The sequence below is a fragment of the Macadamia integrifolia genome, chromosome 9, assembly GCF_013358625.1.
Source record: "Macadamia integrifolia cultivar HAES 741 chromosome 9, SCU_Mint_v3, whole genome shotgun sequence".
Classification (NCBI taxonomy): Eukaryota; Viridiplantae; Streptophyta; class Magnoliopsida; order Proteales; family Proteaceae; genus Macadamia; species Macadamia integrifolia.
This window is the reverse complement of record NC_056565.1, coordinates 33,802,278-33,822,197: the sequence shown is the minus strand read 5'-3', so window position 1 is coordinate 33,822,197 and position 19,920 is coordinate 33,802,278. Positions and strand designations below refer to the sequence as shown.

At 38.4% G+C, this 19,920-nt stretch overlaps 2 protein-coding genes across 2 annotated transcripts; one reads left to right on the top strand and one right to left on the bottom strand.

The window, feature by feature from the left end:
- The first annotated feature begins 3,392 nt into the window (after positions 1 to 3,392).
- LOC122088919 (magnesium-chelatase subunit ChlI, chloroplastic-like) lies at positions 3,393 to 5,582 on the top strand. Its single transcript, XM_042658297.1, has 3 exons — positions 3,393 to 3,641; positions 3,860 to 3,975; positions 4,277 to 5,582. The coding sequence occupies exons 1-3, from the start codon at positions 3,539 to 3,541 to the stop codon at positions 5,327 to 5,329; spliced, it is 1,272 nt and encodes a 423-aa protein (XP_042514231.1). The 5' UTR covers positions 3,393 to 3,538; the 3' UTR covers positions 5,330 to 5,582.
- A 3,228-nt stretch (positions 5,583 to 8,810) lies between these two features.
- On the bottom strand, positions 8,811 to 11,705 carry LOC122088918 (nudix hydrolase 15, mitochondrial-like). Its single transcript, XM_042658296.1, has 4 exons — positions 11,297 to 11,705; positions 11,082 to 11,224; positions 9,303 to 9,422; positions 8,811 to 9,185 (listed from the first exon to the last, which is right to left on the bottom strand). Exons 1-4 carry the CDS (start codon positions 11,685 to 11,687, stop codon positions 8,961 to 8,963), a joined length of 879 nt encoding a protein of 292 aa, XP_042514230.1. The 5' UTR covers positions 11,688 to 11,705; the 3' UTR covers positions 8,811 to 8,960.
- Between the last annotated feature and the right edge of the window lie 8,215 nt (positions 11,706 to 19,920).

Here is a 19,920-nt window from a genome sequence, read left to right as displayed (position 1 = left end):
GAGATCGAATAAGGTGAGCTCGTAGATCAGTGCTATTCGTAGATCATAGTTCAGCTAGCGGTAGAAGTGTGGACAGCGAGTCCGCAAACCTGAATTGAGGTGAGTAGCCGGGTAACGAGTGAAAGCTCTGGCCCGCATGACAGAGAAACTAGCACCCGTAAGTAAACAACCTTAATTCATGAATTAGCCAGCAAGCTAGGAGTTCAAGTCACAGTAGTAGTTCGTAGGCAGGGAAATCAAAATCGTAAGTAAACTAGTTGCTTCGCTTAGCCTACTGTGTATCCTTCTAACAAAGCAAGCTACCTCTAACAAGCAAGTAGCTACCGCCCGTTCGCTTCGCTTCTGGTTTTGCTTCAGAGTCAAGTGGGTACACTCCAAGTTGCAGTAGGAGGTTATCGCTCCCCCAAGGTGAATATGCAAACACACTTTTTTTTTTGCTTTAACAGAGATAAACTCTACAAAGAAAGATCCCCTTTCAGAGCAGCAAATGAAAATAGCGCCTTTTGGTTCCCATAAAGAGACTAGTCGATCTCTTAGTTCGATGGCATCAGGGAAAGGTGTGTTAACCACCACTCCTACAAAGGAAACGGTTGACATAGAACAAATTTTTTACGTTGGGTCTTCCCTAAAATCGATTGTCGGTGCCCCCCATGTTGCTCGGATCGGAGAAGCATGTGTGGGTTTCATCGCCTGAATACAAGGGCGAGGTTTGGCTATGTTTCGACAATCTCAACTGGAATCAAACCTTGAGAAGTGGGATGTTGGTAAAGGTGGTCTGGTGTCTTGTTTAGGATAGTTTAAGGAAGGAGAGGTTTTTACAAAAGGGTGGGATGGTTTGGATTTTCTCATCGGGTTGGTGAGGATTTAAGCTTTGATGGGACAAAAGATGTTTTATTTACGATGGTTGGTAGGCCATATCTGTTATGTTGACCAAGGGCTTTGCTTCTAATCATTTGTTGAAGTAGTTGATAGCAATGATGAGAAACTTCAATCCTCCCCTTGCCTTCACGAACTAGCCCAGGATGTCCACACCCCCACATGGCAAATGGGATCGGGCATAGGATGGAGCTCTGCTCTGTAGCTAGTAAATGCGGGATAGGAGCGTGTTTCTGGTATTTAAGGCATCACAGGACAAACTTCATTGCATCCTTTTGCATTCCTGGCCAATAAAATCCTTGGCGCAAGACTTTATAGGCTAGGGCTCGTCCTCCCATATGTCCTCCACATATTCCTTCATGTACCTCGAGCAAGGCCTCCTCTGCTCTCTTGGGTCCCAAGCACTTTAGCAAAGGTCCAAAAGTTGACCTCTTATACAACATCCCATCCTGTAAAGTGTAGTGGGCAACTCTTCTCTTTGTGTTTCTAGCTTCAACTTGGTCCTCCGATAGCTGGTCATCTTGAAGATACTTCACAATTGGGTCCATCCAACTCTCTTCCTTTGACTCGGCTGTTGTAAAGTTCACAATTTTCTCAATATATCAAGGTTTGTCTAGATGTTCTAGATAAATCGTGGTCCCGAGCTCCCCACAGCTCCTTAAGGCCAGCTTGGAGAGTAAGTATGCCAAGGCGTTTTAAGCCCAAGGTACCAGTAATATGATAAACGCATCAAACTTGCCAATGAGGGTTCAGACTCTAGAAAAGTACCTGATCAGTCTTTCTTCTTTTGCTTTATTTTGTCCATTGATGTGGTTCACCGCCAGTTGTGAGTCACTATGTGCGGTCAAGTCTTGGGCTAGTACGGACTTGCCTAGCTTCAGCCCTGCGATAAGTGCTTTGTATTCTGCCTCATTATTAGTGGCTGGAAGGTGGTTTCAGTGGGAGGTGTTTAGATATGGTACTCTTCCATAATGAGGGAGATAAAGTATTTGGAGTATCAAGATCCTTGGGCTATCCTGGAGATTTAGGAAAGAAACTGGAGTTTCGTTTCAAAACCGAGGTAGAGGAACGAGGTATGTTGACGAGATGACAGAAAGGAGGACTTTAGTTCAGTGGGATGGACTCGGATTAGCAAGCGTACAAGTTTGAGATACTCATGGAGGATGGTGTCGGAAGGTAAAAGAAGATGAAGAAAGGAAAAAGATGAGAAGGTTTCTCAGAGCTCCTAGAGGTTGCCTCTTCTAGATAGACACTTGTGTGGGTGGAGTTGGGGAGTGGAAAGTGGGAAGTGGAGGATCGCTTTCTCTTCGATTGTTTCTGCTAATTTTTGACTGGTTGAATGAGTTGAGCAAGAAAAGTTAATTTTAGCTACTTGTTCTACTCAATTTAGGTTGAAATTGTACCAATGAGATGTTTGTCTGATCCTCTGTCATGTGTACTGAACTATATACTAATTGATACACTTGATACTCCCATTATCGATACATTGGTTCTTTTATACATAATCAATTGAATATAATTTGCTCGTCGTACTTTGTTCTCCTTTTTATACATAATATATTACATATAGCTTATTTGTAATGTTTAATGCTTTAAAGCTGAATTTTGCATGCACCTTTTGTATTTCTATGTGTTTGTATCTTTAACCTATCTTGCGTCTCATGATACTATATGTCTCTTAAAATCACCCTTCCAATACGATACCCAATACCGACATGTGGCCAATAGTAAAGTTTAAGATGTATAACTTAACTTTATTTACATACATGAATGACATTCGCTCTTTCTAGTCTTAAATTTTCAATGTGGGATAAAAAACTTCTTTCTGCTTCGAGGAGGAGAGATACCTAATATAAATTAATTTTTAATCCCACATAAAAAAATTTAAGAAAATAAAAAGTTAAAAAATGAGAGTCTATAAATAAAAGGGAGAGATTGTGGAAATTTTTAAAATTAGTTATTAACACCAACGGATTGCTTTAGTTGGGAAGGACCAAGTCTTCATAATTAAGTGACCAATAGTTTAAATCGTTTAAAAAAACAAAGGATTATTACAGGGCCAATGATAAAACAGGGCCACGCCTGGGTCGCCCTGGATCCAGTTGGGCCAGGCTGGGCATGGACTGAAATATCTTAGCATGACCTAGGACCGTACTGGGCCTGGATTTTCAAAAACCTGGCCCATCTTGGCTCCTTTTTTGGCTCTATTTGTTTTGCAATTGTTTTTAACCCGGTTTACTTGATTCATTATTTGTTCTAATCAGTTTTATTCAGGTTCTAATTGGTTTAATGGTTCCGTACTTGATTTAATAATTAGGGACAGTGTTTTCTACCCACAAGAGACCCTTGCCCTCATATACATCGGTAAGAATTGACGGTTTATCTCTACCCAAAAAACTAAAAAATGAATTTCCGGTTTATCGGTTCACAGATGAACTGAACCAATTACTTTCAGTGCTTAAAAGCAAACCGGATCGAATAATGAATTTAACGGTTTCCAATAGAGATTGACGCCCAAACCTCCCGGGCCCAAAGTTGGAAGAAATCCCCAATCACCAGAGGATCAAAGATTCAAAGGCAACGCCATAGCCTATCTTCTTATCCGCTCCTGGTACTGAAAACTGTTCGAACGTTACAGCATAGAAGCGAGAGATAGTTGGACATGGCGGGATTACTCGGAACCTCTTCTGCAGCTATACTGGCTCATCGGCTCACCTCTTCATCGTCTCCAAGATCTCCGCTTCTCTCACTCGCTTCAACCTCAGGTATTTAACAGAAGAGATACGTAGTTCTTTGATTTTTCCCATTACTTCTCTGGGATAGAAATTAGATAAACCAAAACTCATTTACTCTGCAATGCATCTTCCCTCTACTAAAACACCCAATTTCTGGTTTTCAGTTGCCGTTTAAGTGAGAAATTACAGATGGGTTTGGGGATAGTTACACTTACCAGCATTAGCTTTCTTGATTTTTTTTGTTTCAGGCCAGATTCATGGAAAGAAGTTGTTGGGGGGTTTCGAAATTCCACTTAAGAAAGGAAGATCTCAGCTCCGGTTTACTGTTACTAATGTAGCTACAGAAGTAGGCCCTGCCAAGCAGGTTCTATTCTTTATCTGGATTTTGTAGTTTCTTTTCTGTAATTCATATTCAATTTAAATTTGTAATTAGACCCCAATTTTAATAGGGTTCTCAAGAATCACAAATTTTTCTGTTTTTTGCTTATGAATTAAAAGAAATAAGAAAAAAAATTGGCGCCTTTGTTATTTAGATAATTTTATTTTATTTATTCCCCGAATTTATCCATCTATCAATTAGTTGTAGTGTACAGTGTCAAGTAGGAAATTCATAGAGATGGGTCTTGATTGTCGGACTGAATTTCTGAACAATGTACTTTTTTCAGGCCCAGAAAATTGCTTCTAAGGAAAGCCAGAGGCCGGTGTATCCTTTTCCTGCTATAGTAGGACAGGAAGAGATGAAGTTGTGTCTTCTGCTAAATGTGATAGATCCCAAGATTGGAGGTGTTATGATCATGGGTGATCGAGGTACTGGAAAATCCACTACTGTGAGGTCTTTAGTGGATTTACTTCCTGAAATCACTGTTGTCACAGGAGACCCATTTAACTCTGATCCAGAAGATCCAGAAACCATGGGCATGGAAATCCGAGAGAAAGTTTTAGCAGGGGAAGAACTCCCAGTCACAATGACTAAAATCACTATGGTAGATTTGCCTCTTGGTGCAACTGAGGATAGAGTTTGTGGAACAATTGACATCGAGAAGGCCCTAACAGAAGGTGTAAAGGCATTTGAACCTGGTCTTTTAGCTAAAGCAAATCGAGGAATTCTTTATGTCGATGAAGTTAACCTTCTGGATGACCACTTGGTGGATGTACTACTTGATTCTGCTGCCTCTGGATGGAACACGGTTGAGCGAGAGGGAATATCAATTTCACATCCTGCTCGTTTTATTCTGATAGGTTCTGGAAACCCTGAGGAAGGTGAGCTTAGGCCACAACTTCTTGATCGCTTCGGAATGCATGCACAAGTGAGGACAGTGAGGGATGCAGAACTCAGAGTGAATATTGTGGAGGAGAGAGCTAGGTTTGACCGAAATCCTAAAGAGTTCCGTGATTCCTACGTAGCTGAACAAGAGAAGCTCCAGCAACAGATTTCATCAGCTAGGAGTTCTCTTTCCTCTGTTCAGATTGATCATGATCTCAAGGTGAAGATCTCTAAGGTCTGTGCTGAACTGAATGTTGACGGACTAAGAGGAGATATTGTGACAAATAGGGCTGCTAAAGCTCTGGCTGCTCTGAAAGGAAGAGACCAAGTAACTACTGATGACATAGCCACTGTTATTCCCAACTGCCTAAGGCACCGGCTTCGGAAGGATCCATTAGAGTCAATTGATTCTGGTTTACTTGTTATAGAGAAATTTTATGAGGTATTTAACTGAGGGAAGTGGCTAGCCCTCGCATTGTAAATTTTGTTGGACAAAACTATTTATTTCCTTCCTTTTCTGTTTCTTCCTACACCCTCCAAATCTCTCATTTAGCTTCCATGATATTGAGGAATGATGGAGTTCAATTGGCAGTGAAGACTAGGGCTGTAGTTTCTTTGAAACTACTCTACACTACACTATGTTTTTGAATTGGGGGATCTTCCGTGAAAAATTCTTCATTAATGAATTCATCTTTGATTTTGGTTCAGTTTTTCTGACTGATAAATCTATGATCTTAGGCACTTCCATTTATTAACCATTGTGTGTTATTTCATTTAAGTTGTGATTGTGGTGAAACAAGTGAGAACAAAATGCATTCTAAGCAGAAGGATCTCTTTTGGATGAGATGATGCATCTGAACGCAGATAATCTACTTCTGTGCTCCTCGAACTGCATTTCAGAGCTGAATAAGACCTTAGCATCAAGTTTTCTTGTGTTAGATATGTATATCCATCAAACCCGGTTTATTAATAAGATTATTTATTTTCATTTATGCATGACATTTTTTTATTGGGCTTGTTGCGTGATTGGGTTTCCGCCAACAATCTGCAGATACCCTGTTTTCTCTTTGAGAAAAAGGCTGGAACTCTAGAGTAGCTCTTTGTTGGGATACTGCCCAGACTTGTTATGACACGTGATGGAAATTGGAACACATTTTTCGTTTAGCTCAAGTGATATAAGTTGATCTTAACTGGTTGAGAACCATTTATTGCTAAATTAGGTGAACGTAATCCAAGGGAAGCTAGCTGTATGCCCAGGTTGGGGATTTGGTCCCCCCCTCCCCCCTCCCCCCTCCCCGGTCTTTCTTCAAATCCTTTCTTTAAAGTAGTGCTCTGAGCTTGATTAACCTTTTTCAGTTAGATCTTAATAGTTGGGCAGGATCCATAGCTATTGGGTACTTTCTATGTAAAGTTAGATTTGAGGTTAGTTGCAAGGGGAAACAATTACATAGAAATCCCCGTTTTCAGAGAAACTAATGTGTGAAGTTCTGTTTTGAAAGTTGGGTCTTGTGTTGAATACCAAGTTTCTAACAGACATTTTTCTGTTTGTTCCCTATGGAGTTTGTACTGTAAATTCTGATTAAACGCAATTCTTAAAAGATTTCAAGTTGCATGATGGGAACAGATGAATTGAAAATGGAATGCGAAGTCATGAAGGGTGTAAGCTATCCCATTTCATTGGGTTTCCATTTTGAGAAATTTACAGATATCTGGTTTGAAGGTCTTTGATTGGCTTGGATGCTTTGATATTTGAAATCATGGCATAATAGAGGAATGATACTTATAATGATCCACTTTGGACTCCCCATGGCCGCTTGAAGCTCTACACTGACATTTTCTTGTTTGATAATCCTACACTCTCACATGGACAATGCTTTTTTACAGATGATAGTGAGACTTTAAATTCTATAGGACAGTTGTACATCTGGCTATGATATATGGTGTGGAATCTTGGGCAGTTAAGAAGCGGCATATTGATAAACTGTGTGTAGCGGAGATGAGAATGTTAAGATGGATGTGTGGGAAAATTAGAAAAAGTAAGTTGAGGAATGAAAGCATTAGAGCGGACTTGGGAGTTATCCCAATTCATGATAAACTTCGGGAAAATCATTTAGATGTGGTATGGCTATTTTCAATAAAGCCATTGGATGCACTAATAAGGAGGAGTGGTCTGATCCAAATAGAAGGATGTAAACGAGTTAGGGGAGGCCAAAAATGACCATAGGAGAAGTGATGAGGAAAGAAATGCACTAATTAGGGCCATTAGGCTTTACTCTAAGTATGACATCGAATAGAAGGAATTGAAGGTCTAGGGTCCGAGTAGCAGACCCCATCTAGATGTGTTCTACTTTGTTATTACTTTTATGATTTGTTTCATTTCATTTTTCCTTTTATTTTTCCCTATTATTGCTTGGATCCATGTAGTCGACTCCATTAAGTTGGGATAATGTTTTTTGATATATTGAGGCTTTTAAGCTCTTTTTGGGTCCAACATAATAGATAGATGATAACACCGCTAAGTAATGGCTTTCTTCGAGTTCTCGAGTCTTTCTATAATCCTACAGAGAAGCTTGGTGGTTGAAGTTGCTTCCTCACATGATATCTTGCAGTTTCCTCATTTGCATCTCTACTAATCCTTTGAACAAATTCATGCACAAAAAAAAAAAAAAAAAAAAAATCCTTTGAACAGGCCCTAGGAGGAATAGCTGATCTGCAAGACAAAATTCTATTGCTTCATCTAAAAAACAAGCTGATGCTATGCTCACTTGTTAACCCAATGTGAATCTAGGTGTTCTCTATAAATATTGAATACCTAGTTACATGAAGTGGGATCTACAACACTGGATTTTGGAGCAAAAGCTTGAAGCTGTGGCTCTGAAAAATTCAGCTAGAGGAAGTTGTTAGGTAGTGTTGATCATATATTGTATGAAATATGTACTTTTTCTTTTCTGGAAGTCTTCCATTAGTGATGTTTAGACAGAGAAATTACCAGGCCTGTCCAGTTTATACCAATGGCCATGAGGTGGCAGCCAAAGTGTGTTCTTATGCTTCACTGTGTCACCATCTGGGGAAGTTTGGGTCACCATTCTGAAGGGAAAAGTGCATGATTCAAGCCCTACAGAACAACAGACTATCGGCTAGGTCTCACACAACAAATTCAAACAGTAGCCATGCAAGAAAAGCTTAGTTAGGGAATGAAACATGATATTTTCCATTGGTGGGAAGCCTTCAATGGAATAATAGAATCCATAATAGATAAAATCAGCAAAGAAATCAATAGCCCATGAACCAATTCCCTTTCACAGTCATTGAACAAGAAGAATGTAAACTAAGCCAATCCCCTGGTAGTTTGATTCTCAGCATCCAAGCTGACGCTTGTTGGTATTGAGAAGATTTGCCATTCTAGAATAAAATTGCTTAGACGTGGAAGGTTGAGAACACAGTAGAAATAGAAGGGGAAAAGCTTCAAAACTTGGTTAGAAGGTCCACACATTGTATTCAAGATTTGAAGCTTGAAGCTTGGGGGAACTGTCGAATTTGCTTTCTTGAAAATAGAGAATAAGATTGAACGTACCATATAGATGCCTGGTTTTTAGTCTGTTTTTATGTTACAGTTTTTTACGGAAGTTAACAGCTTATTTAGCAATTTACCCAAAAGAAAAGGAAAAAAAAAAAAAACAGATTAATTAGCAGACAAGTTGATTACAAGATCTGTTGACAGATGATAGGTATTCCTAACCAGATGCATCCAGAAATATACACCCATATTAACATCTACACTAGCTATGGCCAATGAAGCATGTGTTATTAGATATTTGGAACATACGAAGAACATTAAATATTGTCTAGGATCAAAATTTGAGGTGTTGTAGTTCTGGAGTGTCCTTGTATCAGGCAATGGGAGTGTATCCCAAATGGTATACTTATAGTTGACATTTGAGCTAAAAAGTATTTTATACTTCTAATTATAATGCATTTATAATTAAATAAATAACCAATACATTCCAACCAGAGTAGGTTGTGGTGGATTTTATCAACTCAAGGCCAAGAAAATAGTAAAAGGTCCAACCAAATGGTCTTTGGATTCAAGGAAGGGAAGTCTGTCCATTAACAGATCGAAGAACCTTGAACATAGGATTCTGCTCCAGGAAGGCAGGAGGCCGCTGGAACACAACTGATGCAGCTCGAATCAAGACCCCAGCAGTCAAACCCCATATCAAATATTTCTTGTCCTCTGTTGTGTAGTCAAAGAAATGGATCAGGTATTTCTCACCTAGCCATTCTCTCTCTTCTTGTCTCCGGATCTCATCCTGAATCCGCCATGAGTTCAAACATGAGTTCAAAAACTATATAAAGAAGAATAAGAAGAAAGCCTTGAGAAGGCAAACTAAAATCAGTAGAAAAATAAACGAACTAGAGAGTAAAACCTTGAGGAACATTTCTAAGGGGGCATCAAATATATCTTCCACCTCAGCAGTATTTGGCATGGGCTTGAATGCTTGTTTATCGGAAAGTATTCCGATCACAGGAACAACTCTCAGAAGGTGCTGTGCAGGAAAAAAAAATAAAAAAAAAATTAGACCACAAAATAAAATTACAACAACAAAATCAGCCTTATCCCAACTTAATGCTGTTGGCTACAAGGATCCGTGCAAAACAAAGTGGGGGAAAATGGAGAAAATAAGAAATGATAAAGAGGATGGCAGGGGAGATGAAAACAGGAAATGACAACATATAACTCAAAATAAAAAAAATGATTCACAGTAGACTAGTCCTTTTGCTTTTATGTGACTTGTCTTCTCTGGATCGAATGTTAGCTGTAATCAGCCACTGTATACACCTCATCACTTCTCTGGGCAGGATAAAATAAAGAAAGGGTAACCCAGTGCACGAGGCTCCCGCTACTGCAGGGTCTTTGAGGGGCAAGTGTATGCTGCCTTACCCCCTGCTCTGCAGGAGAGGCTGTTTTCAAGTTTTTAACCTCTGACCAACATGTTGCAATAGTGCAACTTAACCGTTGCGCCACAGGCTCACCCACTAGCTTTCACTGGAATATGCACCAGGCCATGGGAACAAAACTTTTTTTGTCACATTTGTCATTTTCCAAGCATATATAAAAATACTAATTATCAACTAGAAGTTCTTATGTTGTAAAATATTTTTCAATAAAATAATGTACTAGTGATCATGCTATGGGATGCAGAAGCTTTCCAGAAAATGACCCTCAGCATGGCTTGGTTTCAGTACAAATAGTCCCTGCTACCATGTTACCACTTAGCTTTCACTGGAATATGCCCCAGGCAATGGGAACAATTTTAGAAATTGAAAGTTTCTTTTCCATCAACACCATTAGGAAATATGTAAATCACCTAAGTGGCTATGTCCTGGCTGCAGTTTTTCGAAAAGGGTGTGTAAACAGGTCTTTGGGTTTCAGAATTACTAGAAGCACTGATTATACTTGCGCTGCAGAACTGGAATAGCCCACCCAAAGATCTTAATGGTTATTGTGTATGAATATGGATCAAGAAAATTTCATTTTGTTTCAACTGTTTTGTCATGTTCATAAGTACAGGCAGGCTATTGAGAACAAATTTTACACAGCTACAGATGAAGTGAGAACCATCTCAAGTGAAGTTAGGATTGGGCTTCCAATAATTCTTTCAGCATTGCTTTATCAGCTTACCAAATGACAATCCTCGAGGTCACCTGAAGATGATTTAGGTATGATTAAATTCAGACAGTTCTGTCTGGTAAGGTTGCAGGGTGTGGTTAAGCAGTGAAAAGAGATCATTTTGTAACCCTAGTTTTGCAAATCACAGGAGGGATTCTTCCTTGTTCTATTGTGATTTTATGAGTTTGAGGTATTAGAAGAGGTGTCTGAAATGCCCAGCTAAGACAGATTAAATTTCCTTTGGAAGAAATACTGTATTACACTACAGAAATGATATCTTCCATCAATTGCTTATTTCTGACCCTTTGTTTAAGCAGTAAAACTCAAATGATAGGAAAACCATATTATTGGTAGCTCAAGACCCAGTTTTTTTAGAACCTTTCAAACCACATTTAAAAATTCTATCGGAAGTTCTTCAAAATTTCAAATACATTTAGGGCAGATGACAGCAACATATACAGAAATTTGCGAAACGGCATGCCCTAAAAAAGAATTGAATTGAAATTCGAAAGTCGAAATTCAATCTCCATCATACCTTAGATAAGAAGGGTTCGAGAACAGTCACGACATTAACAAGCGAAGGATCCAACCCGATCTCCTCCTGAGCTTCTCTTGTGGCAGTATTGCTGTCATCTACGTCGCCCTCCTCCGCTTTCCCTCCCGGCAACGACACTTCACCTGCAACAATAGCTCATCTCATTTTATAAAATTCAAACAACGAACCTAAAGAGAGTTTCAATTTCTTCTGACCTGAATGAGTAGAAAGCCTCAATGAGCGTTTAGTGAGGATGACCCGGAGATCCCCACCATCACCTTCGAAGAGACAAACGAGCACCGCAGCTCTCTTGGGCTTGAATTTTTCTGGGTGAGTAATTGGTGCTGCCGATTCTGCAATACCCACCTGAGAAACTACCTTCCCTGCACTTTCTTCGATTCGTTGCTCCTCGATATCGTCGATATCGTCGTCGAAGGAAGGTGGAGGTTTGTAGAGACGGAGTTGCTGGGCTAAGTTACTAAGCCTTTGTGAACCTCCGATGAAGTTGGGATCCATGAGAGAAGAGACAGAGGTGGGAGCTGGAGATGGTGGAGTGGTCGCCATTAACAACCGCCCCAGCACTGGTAACATATACTTGAATCGCATAATAGGTTGCAGTTGGATGTTGTTGGAGATCGGAATCGATTCTTTTAAACGGAACCCGACCCGATTATTTAAACCCGTAAACCCGGGACGATCCATAACGGTATTCTTCATCTTACAAGCTTGAAAAAAAGCATGAACCATGAGGGTTGGAACTTGGAGGACCAATTGATGCTTACTTTGTAAAAATTTTTTTTTTTTGGCTAATATAGAACCCTTTGAACCTGTCTTATTCTATGGTTCAAGTTTAAGAGTAAATTTCGGTTACATACAATCACTTCTAACCCGTATAATAGATCATCCGCGGAGCTACACCCAAGGTGTTATACTTACCCCACAAAATTATAGGAATTTAGAGAATTGATTCAATGGCTTATTACAGAATTTGATGATAAAAAGGAAAAAAGAATGGAATGTGGATCTTTCAATTTGTTGGAATTATTAGAATCATTTCATAATGGATAGATGCAAGGTTCAATTCTTTATTGAGAGTGAGAGAAGGAATTGTGTCATTGTCAAACGTCAACTGAGTTGGCTATTTATTTAGAACAGTTGCTCGCAGAATGAATTCTGGTTCCTTACTAGTGCTATGTTTGGTAGCCAAGACAAGAAAAGAAAAGAAAAATGAATCTAGAAAAGAAAAGAAATGAAATGGTGAGAAAATAAAAAGAGTAGGTACGTTTGGTAACCAAGAGAAGAAAAGAAAAGAAAAGAAAAGAAAAAATTTAAAATTAAGAGAGAGAGAGACACATAGGAAATTATTGTGTAATCATTCATTTTTTGTCTTATTATGTTTTCATATTTTCTCATGTTTTCTCGTGATTTTTGTAAGATTTTTTTATTTTTTTTTAATCAAAAGAAAACTTCACAATTCCCAAAAGGAATTTTGAATTTCAAAAGTTAGATCTTCTCTTAGGTGAAGAAAAATGTATTTTTTTTCTTTTCTTCTTTTGACTACCAAACACAGCCGAAATGTTTTATGAAATTTTCTGTTGAGGATTTGATATGTGATAATGTCCTCCTTGGGGTGAGAAAACTTTAAAGACTCTACAGTCTAGAGTCTGGACCATCTCTTCTTATACAACGTGGTGATGTATTTTGGATGATTTTGGATCTGTTGCACATACATTCACCTAGATGTAGATATAAGATTCTAACATTTGTCCAACTTTCTGTTATTACAAGGGTGAAGGTGTATATGGAAGCAAAGGGACGTATGTTGGATCATCACATGTATGTCCATGGCAATTAAGGGATTTCATCATTTTTTTTTTTTTTGGTAAAAACGAATTTCACAAGTACACTTTATTATGAACTAACCGACCTTATTATAAGGTTGAGTTTGTTGTACTAAATATTGTGAGAGTTATAAGCACCCTTTATCTATTTTTAGGGAATATGTTCATATTCTCTATTTGGGAGCGAGGCCCTAGCCACAGGCGGTACGAAATGATCACCTGGTCCCTCTTGATCGATGCTTGTACGTATTCTCTCATTGGCTTTGGCTATGGCTATGGCATATATACCATGCTCCCGAACAAAGTTTGTTTTCCCATATTTTTAATTCAACTTCTTATTACGTTTCCCTCGAATATTTAGAGTAAATTTTGTGTAGAGCAACCCTAAAAGCAGTGCAGAAGGTAATGGAAAAACAAGAATAAACAATGCACACAGGTTTATGAGGCTTGGACAAATTACCTACGTCCTCGGTGAGATGAGATTTTGCTTCACTATCAATAAAGAATAGGGTAACAGCGTTCATCCTCACACCTCTCGGTATTGCTTGCATTACAGAGAAAGAAAACATCGCTACAGATATATAGCGAAAAACCCAAATTTAGAAAGTACAAAACTACCATCAAATAAAACTGCGACGGAAACCTGTCCTGTCGAGGCGCCTGCACTAGTACTCCCTGGATTAACTGCGACGAAATACAAGATATCGTACACCAACAATTTTGTTACCAAAAAGAAGAAGAAAAAAATTCTCCAAAACCATAGTTAAAAGTTCTGCACAAAGTTTAGGAATCTAGGTTTCCTACATGGATTGTCTTTAGATCTGTCGTGTGGCATTTCAATGGGATTGAAATTTTGTAAGAAAATTGATTTTAGGGTCTTCCATCTTTCTTTTATTAGTAAAGAAAAGGGAATAAATGCATATACCTGATTCTTTCACTTTTTCGAGCACATTATGCACTTGATCACAAGATGAATGTCTTTCTCTTCAAGTTTATAAGCATCAGAACCTTAACTAGCACAAGATTAATCCAAGGCAAGCATTAGAAAACCCATCTCTTTCTATACCTCCATGCCTGCTGACTACCAACGATTGATGTCTCTCTCCAATACAATTATCATTCAAGGGAATTTGTTTACACGGGCTAATACTATAATCCAATACTAAATATAAATGCATCACATGGAAATATAGGTCTCTCTCCAGTACAATAATCCACATACATCCCAAACCCTTCGGCCCTTCCTTTCTAAACCACCCATGAGGCCATGGCCCATCCAGTTTATTATGGTCTACCTTTATCTCTTGATGAGCGCCTCCTTGGGCCATGGTAACTTAGTTGATGTTCTTTTAGGAAACCCACACCATTATGAAACATGGTAGATGCAGCAAAATTAATCTCTCAAGATGTGGATGGCTAACCATATGAAATGGTCAAATGGGCTATCCAGTTTATCTCTCTCTCTCTCTCTAAATATTAATAAAGATCGAGTTTTCCCACACTTTTGTTTTTTGCTCACTGATGGGCTGATGGGTGCCGAGGATGTTGAGAGGATTTGGGCAAGGAGCACTAGTGGAGGGAATTTTCGATTTAAAAAGGCCAAACATTAATGAGCCTAGGATGGTGGCTGACCTGCACCGGACAGTGAAGAAAAACTATCAATAATTACAATTTTTCTTACCATTCTTTGTGTATAGCTAATGCATTAATTTATAGTTTCAGCCTGGCTGGTCCCTTTTGGTGGCTCGAACTAAGTTACGTCTTAATTCATATCCGAAAAGCAAAAAAGTTACATCTTTAATGCAATGTGGGCAGTTGCTCAAATGGTGAAATTAAGATAGGAAAATTGACAGGTGATTGATATGTGGCACTAATTAAGAGAATGACAGATCGAATTCAATTATCAAAAAATCGAACTATTTAAATTAGAATTAATAAATTGTTTATTGAATGGTTTAGTTTTGATTTTAAATGGTGAAACCATTTATTATAAGTTCGTTATGATTTGAATTGGTATGATATTGAACTGGTGAAAATTGGTATGTTATTGAACCAATTAGAATACTAATTATTCATAGCATGATCTGAACCAAAATTAGGTTTATGTTTTACTTTTACACAAAATCACAACTCGTAAAGTGTGAGCGCAATGATTTTTGAATCTTCAATGAAGAATCGTCTTTTTGGGGGAAGACATAAGGAGTTGGATTAGGATTTATGACCTAAGTTAAAACCTTTAGACATACATGATTCTTTTTGAACTAGTCGAACAGAGAAATCAGGGTTAGAGTCAAGTTAACGCCTAGAGAAGATGTTAGACACCGTGATCCACCAGGTTAAATCAGTCTTTCCATTCATTTAATTCAGTAGTTTTATTAAAAAATAAATATTCTGAATTATTATACCATAATTTACATAAATTGAATGTAAAAAATATTTAACAATAAATATTCTTGCCCAAAACCTTGTGGCCGGTCCCTATTTCTTACTCACCCACACGAGCAACCATGCTTGGGAGGCTTCCAGCCTTGCTGGCTTGCTTGGAATGTCTGAGATCATTGCTCCCCTGTCGAGCCCACACTGCCTATGTGATTGTGGCCGCAACCTATAGATGGTTGTGTGCTAGCCATCATATCCCTCGGCCAAACACATTTCATGGGAAAATAATACTCTGTTTTTCTCATCCCTATTTTTCCTTGTTTTTCTACCTGCAGAACGCGACACGTGGACAACTTTAAGACCAACGCACCGGATGTAATAATCCTCACCCAATCTTGACCGTTGGTCTCCTTATTATCCACGTGTCGCGTTCTGTAGGTAGCAAAACAAGGAAAAACATGGATGGGAAAAACAGAGGATTTTGATCCAATTTCATGTCCCTGGGGCCGAGAACTGGTTGTCCGTACCTCTTTGGTCATGCTTACGTACACAAATTCGAGTGGAGACAAAATTAAAAAAAATATAAGAAATAAATGAGAAAGAGACACAAAGGAGATAAAATAAGAATAATTCTTTATTTGGTAGACTAGTTTTATGAACTAAGTTTGGAGTCATGGCTAATTTGTAGATGTCCGCCTCTTGGCTTTATGCACAAAGCCGGACATCTGGATTGATGAAGAAGCTACATCTTCTCTTGGAAGAGAAAATATGAATTGCTGGAAGTTTAAATCATATCAATTCATTATACTTATGCATATTAATTAGGCTAAACAAACAAGTTACAACCATAACCTTACACTTCACAATCCACACTCGACGTAATTCATACTCCTATAACTTCAATCAATTTTCATAAGCATGGATATGAAGTTACATAACCATTAAACACTCCATCGTAGCAATAACTCTTACCCACACACAAATACAATAAAAATCAAATAAAATAAAATAATAGTAATAATAAACAACAATTACGATAAGGATGAGTCAGTGGATAATTTGTTTTAATATTTTCTCATATGGTTTCAGAGGGTAAAAGACTTTGTCAGTGGATAGGGATTTGCTCCATGCTTGTAATTTAGGATGAAGTTTTTATTTGATTCTTATCCGTTAGCAAATCTCCTTGAAGATAAGATAGATTCAGGAATCTAATCCAATGGTAGGGCCATTCTTGAGCTCTGATACTAAATGTTACGTATATGAATATGGGGGAAGATAAAATAGGGAAAAATATAATAAATAAATAAGAAAAAGATAATAAAAAGATACAAGGAGATAAAAGAGGGATAATTCCCTATTTGGTAGATTAGCTTTAAGGACCAAGCTTGGGGTCTTGACTAATAGGGAGGTGTCCGCATCTTGACTTTATGAAGGTTCAGATGAAGAAGCCTACCTCTTTTCTCAAGAAAGAAAATAGGAATTGCTGCAACTTCAAATCATACCAATTCATTATACTTCAGCCTATTAATTAGACTAAACAAACAAGTTACAATCGTAACTCCACACTCCACACTCCACGTAATTCTAACTCCTATAACTTCTATCGATTTTTCAAAAACATAAATAAAGATTCCACCATAGTAATAACTCCTAACCGTGTATAAACACAATAACAATTCACAAAAATAATAAAATAAAAATAATAATAAGAACAATAATTATGATAAGGATGAGTTGGCATATAATACCCCATGTGTCGCACCCAGGTTATTCTCTTAAGCTACAGTTGGGTATGATGCTAAGCTCTTGGAGACCTTGTTGCACCTCCAGTAAAGGATATATGACCCACCTCACAAAGCTTCAAGGACACATCACCCAATCTTGCCACCTTATCATCAACACAACTCATTAATCGCCACATCATCAACTCCATGTACATGACAAATCATCAAACATGATCACCATCATCATCATCATCATCATCATACCCCATGTGCCATGGCCTTATCATATATCATCATAATGTATAATGATCTTGGATTACCATAAAGCACCATATATGCATGTTTCATAACATCACCTCATCATCACATGAACCAAATCATGTATGTACATATCAGTCACATTCACCACATCACTAGTATGGGACCTACATGGTCACTTACCATGTCACATGGCACTAAAACTGCTCAGATTTGCTATGTTTTGACATGAACATATGGAAATCCTCATAAATTTTTTGTTCGATATCGGAGTGACGCGATTCTAGTGACGTTAGAAAGGAAAATCAATGAACTATATTTCTTATTGAAATATGTAGACCTCTTTGTCTACCTCTATGTTTAAACTTCCAAAAATATCTCCAAAGTCATCATCTCTGTGTGATCTTATAATTTCACGACTTTTGATGTATGAGGCTAGGGGTGTCAACGGTCCGGGTTGGTGCGGTTTCGGTCCGGTTCCACCGGTTTCGGTGTGACTTTGGAACTAATCGAAACCGCCCCATTAAGGAATTATTGGTTTCGGTCCGGTGTCGGCTTCAGTGCGATTTGGGTTCGGGTTGTACCGGTTTGGATTTATCAGGTTCATTTCGGTTTGGATCGGTTTTTTAAACCGGTATGGACCATTAGCTTGGGCAGTTGGGCTTGGGCGCTTGGGCACTTGGGCTTGGGCAGTTGGGCTTGGGCGCTTGGGAACTTGGGCTTGGGCAGTTGGGCTTGGGCACTTGGGCTACTGTTGGTCCAGTTGGACACTTGGGGCCTTGGGCTTCTCCCACTTGAGAGTTGGCCCAGTTAGATTAATGAGTTTTAACTTTTAAGTCCGGTTTTATATCGGGCCGGTTTGGATCGGTTCCGGTTTCGGTGTATATTTCCGGTGTTTCCGGTGGCCCAATGGTCTAACCCGAACCGAACCGAGACCGGATTCAATTTTAAATACAAACCGAAACCGGCCCGATAAGCCACCGGTTCGGTTTGGATCGGGCTTAATCGGTTCGGTCCGGTCCGGTCCGATTTAACCGGTCCGGTTTAGATATTGACACCCCTATATGAGGCCTTCATTTGCTGCTCTCGCCTTTTGTTAAACACTGTGTAAAGACTTAATATATTACCAAAAGGTCTCTCACCAGCGCCAATGCCTTAATAACACTGCCCAACTGCCATGTATCCAAATCTTATTGTCATTGCATCCCTTCACTGTCCAATCACTGTCTGAACTGTCAAGTTCACTTTGTGAAGTCTGAGATACATTTGTCACCATAAGTACACATCTATACTACTATAATACATGTGTAACATTTTCAGTATTATCTGATATTGATGGTACAACTTAGCACTTCATAGTTACTACCAGATCTCCATAGAATTGTATTCTATGGTAAGTCACTGCTCTAACAATGATTGAAGCTCCACCTTTTTTATGCCATACATTAGGATTCTAAGACACTAATCAGATCATTGCCATATACTCTATTGACTGGCTGCAATGTGTTGACAATAATTATAACAACCCACATACCACATACCACATACCACATACCACATGCACTATGTGTATGACACTTGTTTAGCTTGTTACTAGTTTATGAATTTATAACCAATGGGGTTGGTAGCCTAGTAGTGAAAATGTCTTCAATTTATCATCATTCGAATCTACTGGTTGTGGGTTTGAGTCTTGGTATATCCCACTATCTCCCATTGGTTTTGTGAAAGCATTACTTATCGCACGGGGGCTTGTCCTAAAGACTATAATTACTACCACGGAATAACCATTTTTATAATCCAAAAAAAAAAAATTTATGAAGTTATAATTTGATAAAAAAAAAATATTTTCAAAACATGGTTACTAGTTTTTGTGCTTAAAATGCACTTTGACGCAATCCCATAAATCGAGACCAATTTTTATTTAAAAAAGTCATACCTGGATGGAAACCCAAGTTCTTGTACTAGCCTAAGTCAGCAAATGCGTTGACTCAAGTTGGCTTTGGATGGAGTTGGCTGACATCGTCCAGAGCTCATTCAACGTCATTTTGGTTTTTGTCTGACAATGTCCAAACCTCATTAAACTTGTAGCGATCTCGCAAGATATGTTTTAGATTTAACCATTTCTCTTCCTTTCTAGCTAAGGTTTGTACTTAGATATAAAACCTTGGGAACATTCTCTAAGACTGTAGAACCCACAGAGATGAAGGAAAACTTGACTTTAGCTCTATGTTCCATACATAACCTAGATTGACCTCTTCCCATAGAGGAAGGATATTCCAAAAAAATGAAATCTAAAGGACCTTGCCTTGGACGAAATTAGGAACTCAAAGCCATAAATAAATGATCCTTCTCTTATTTTGTAGGGATTCTATAATCCCTGATGGTATTGAGCAATTCTTATAAATGTTGAAATTGATGTCAACAAGAGTGTTAATTTCGGTTCGACTTAATTGAGTCACTACTGCTTTAGGTTGTATGGTTAAATGTTATATAACTTATAAATTAATTTGATCATGGTTCAATGAACAACATGCATATCGACTTGATGGGTTAATATAAAATTTTGGTTCTTTAAGGAGCTTAAATAATTCTAGTTTAATGTGGCTCAATTTTAATGGTTCCAATTAGGTTTGTTCA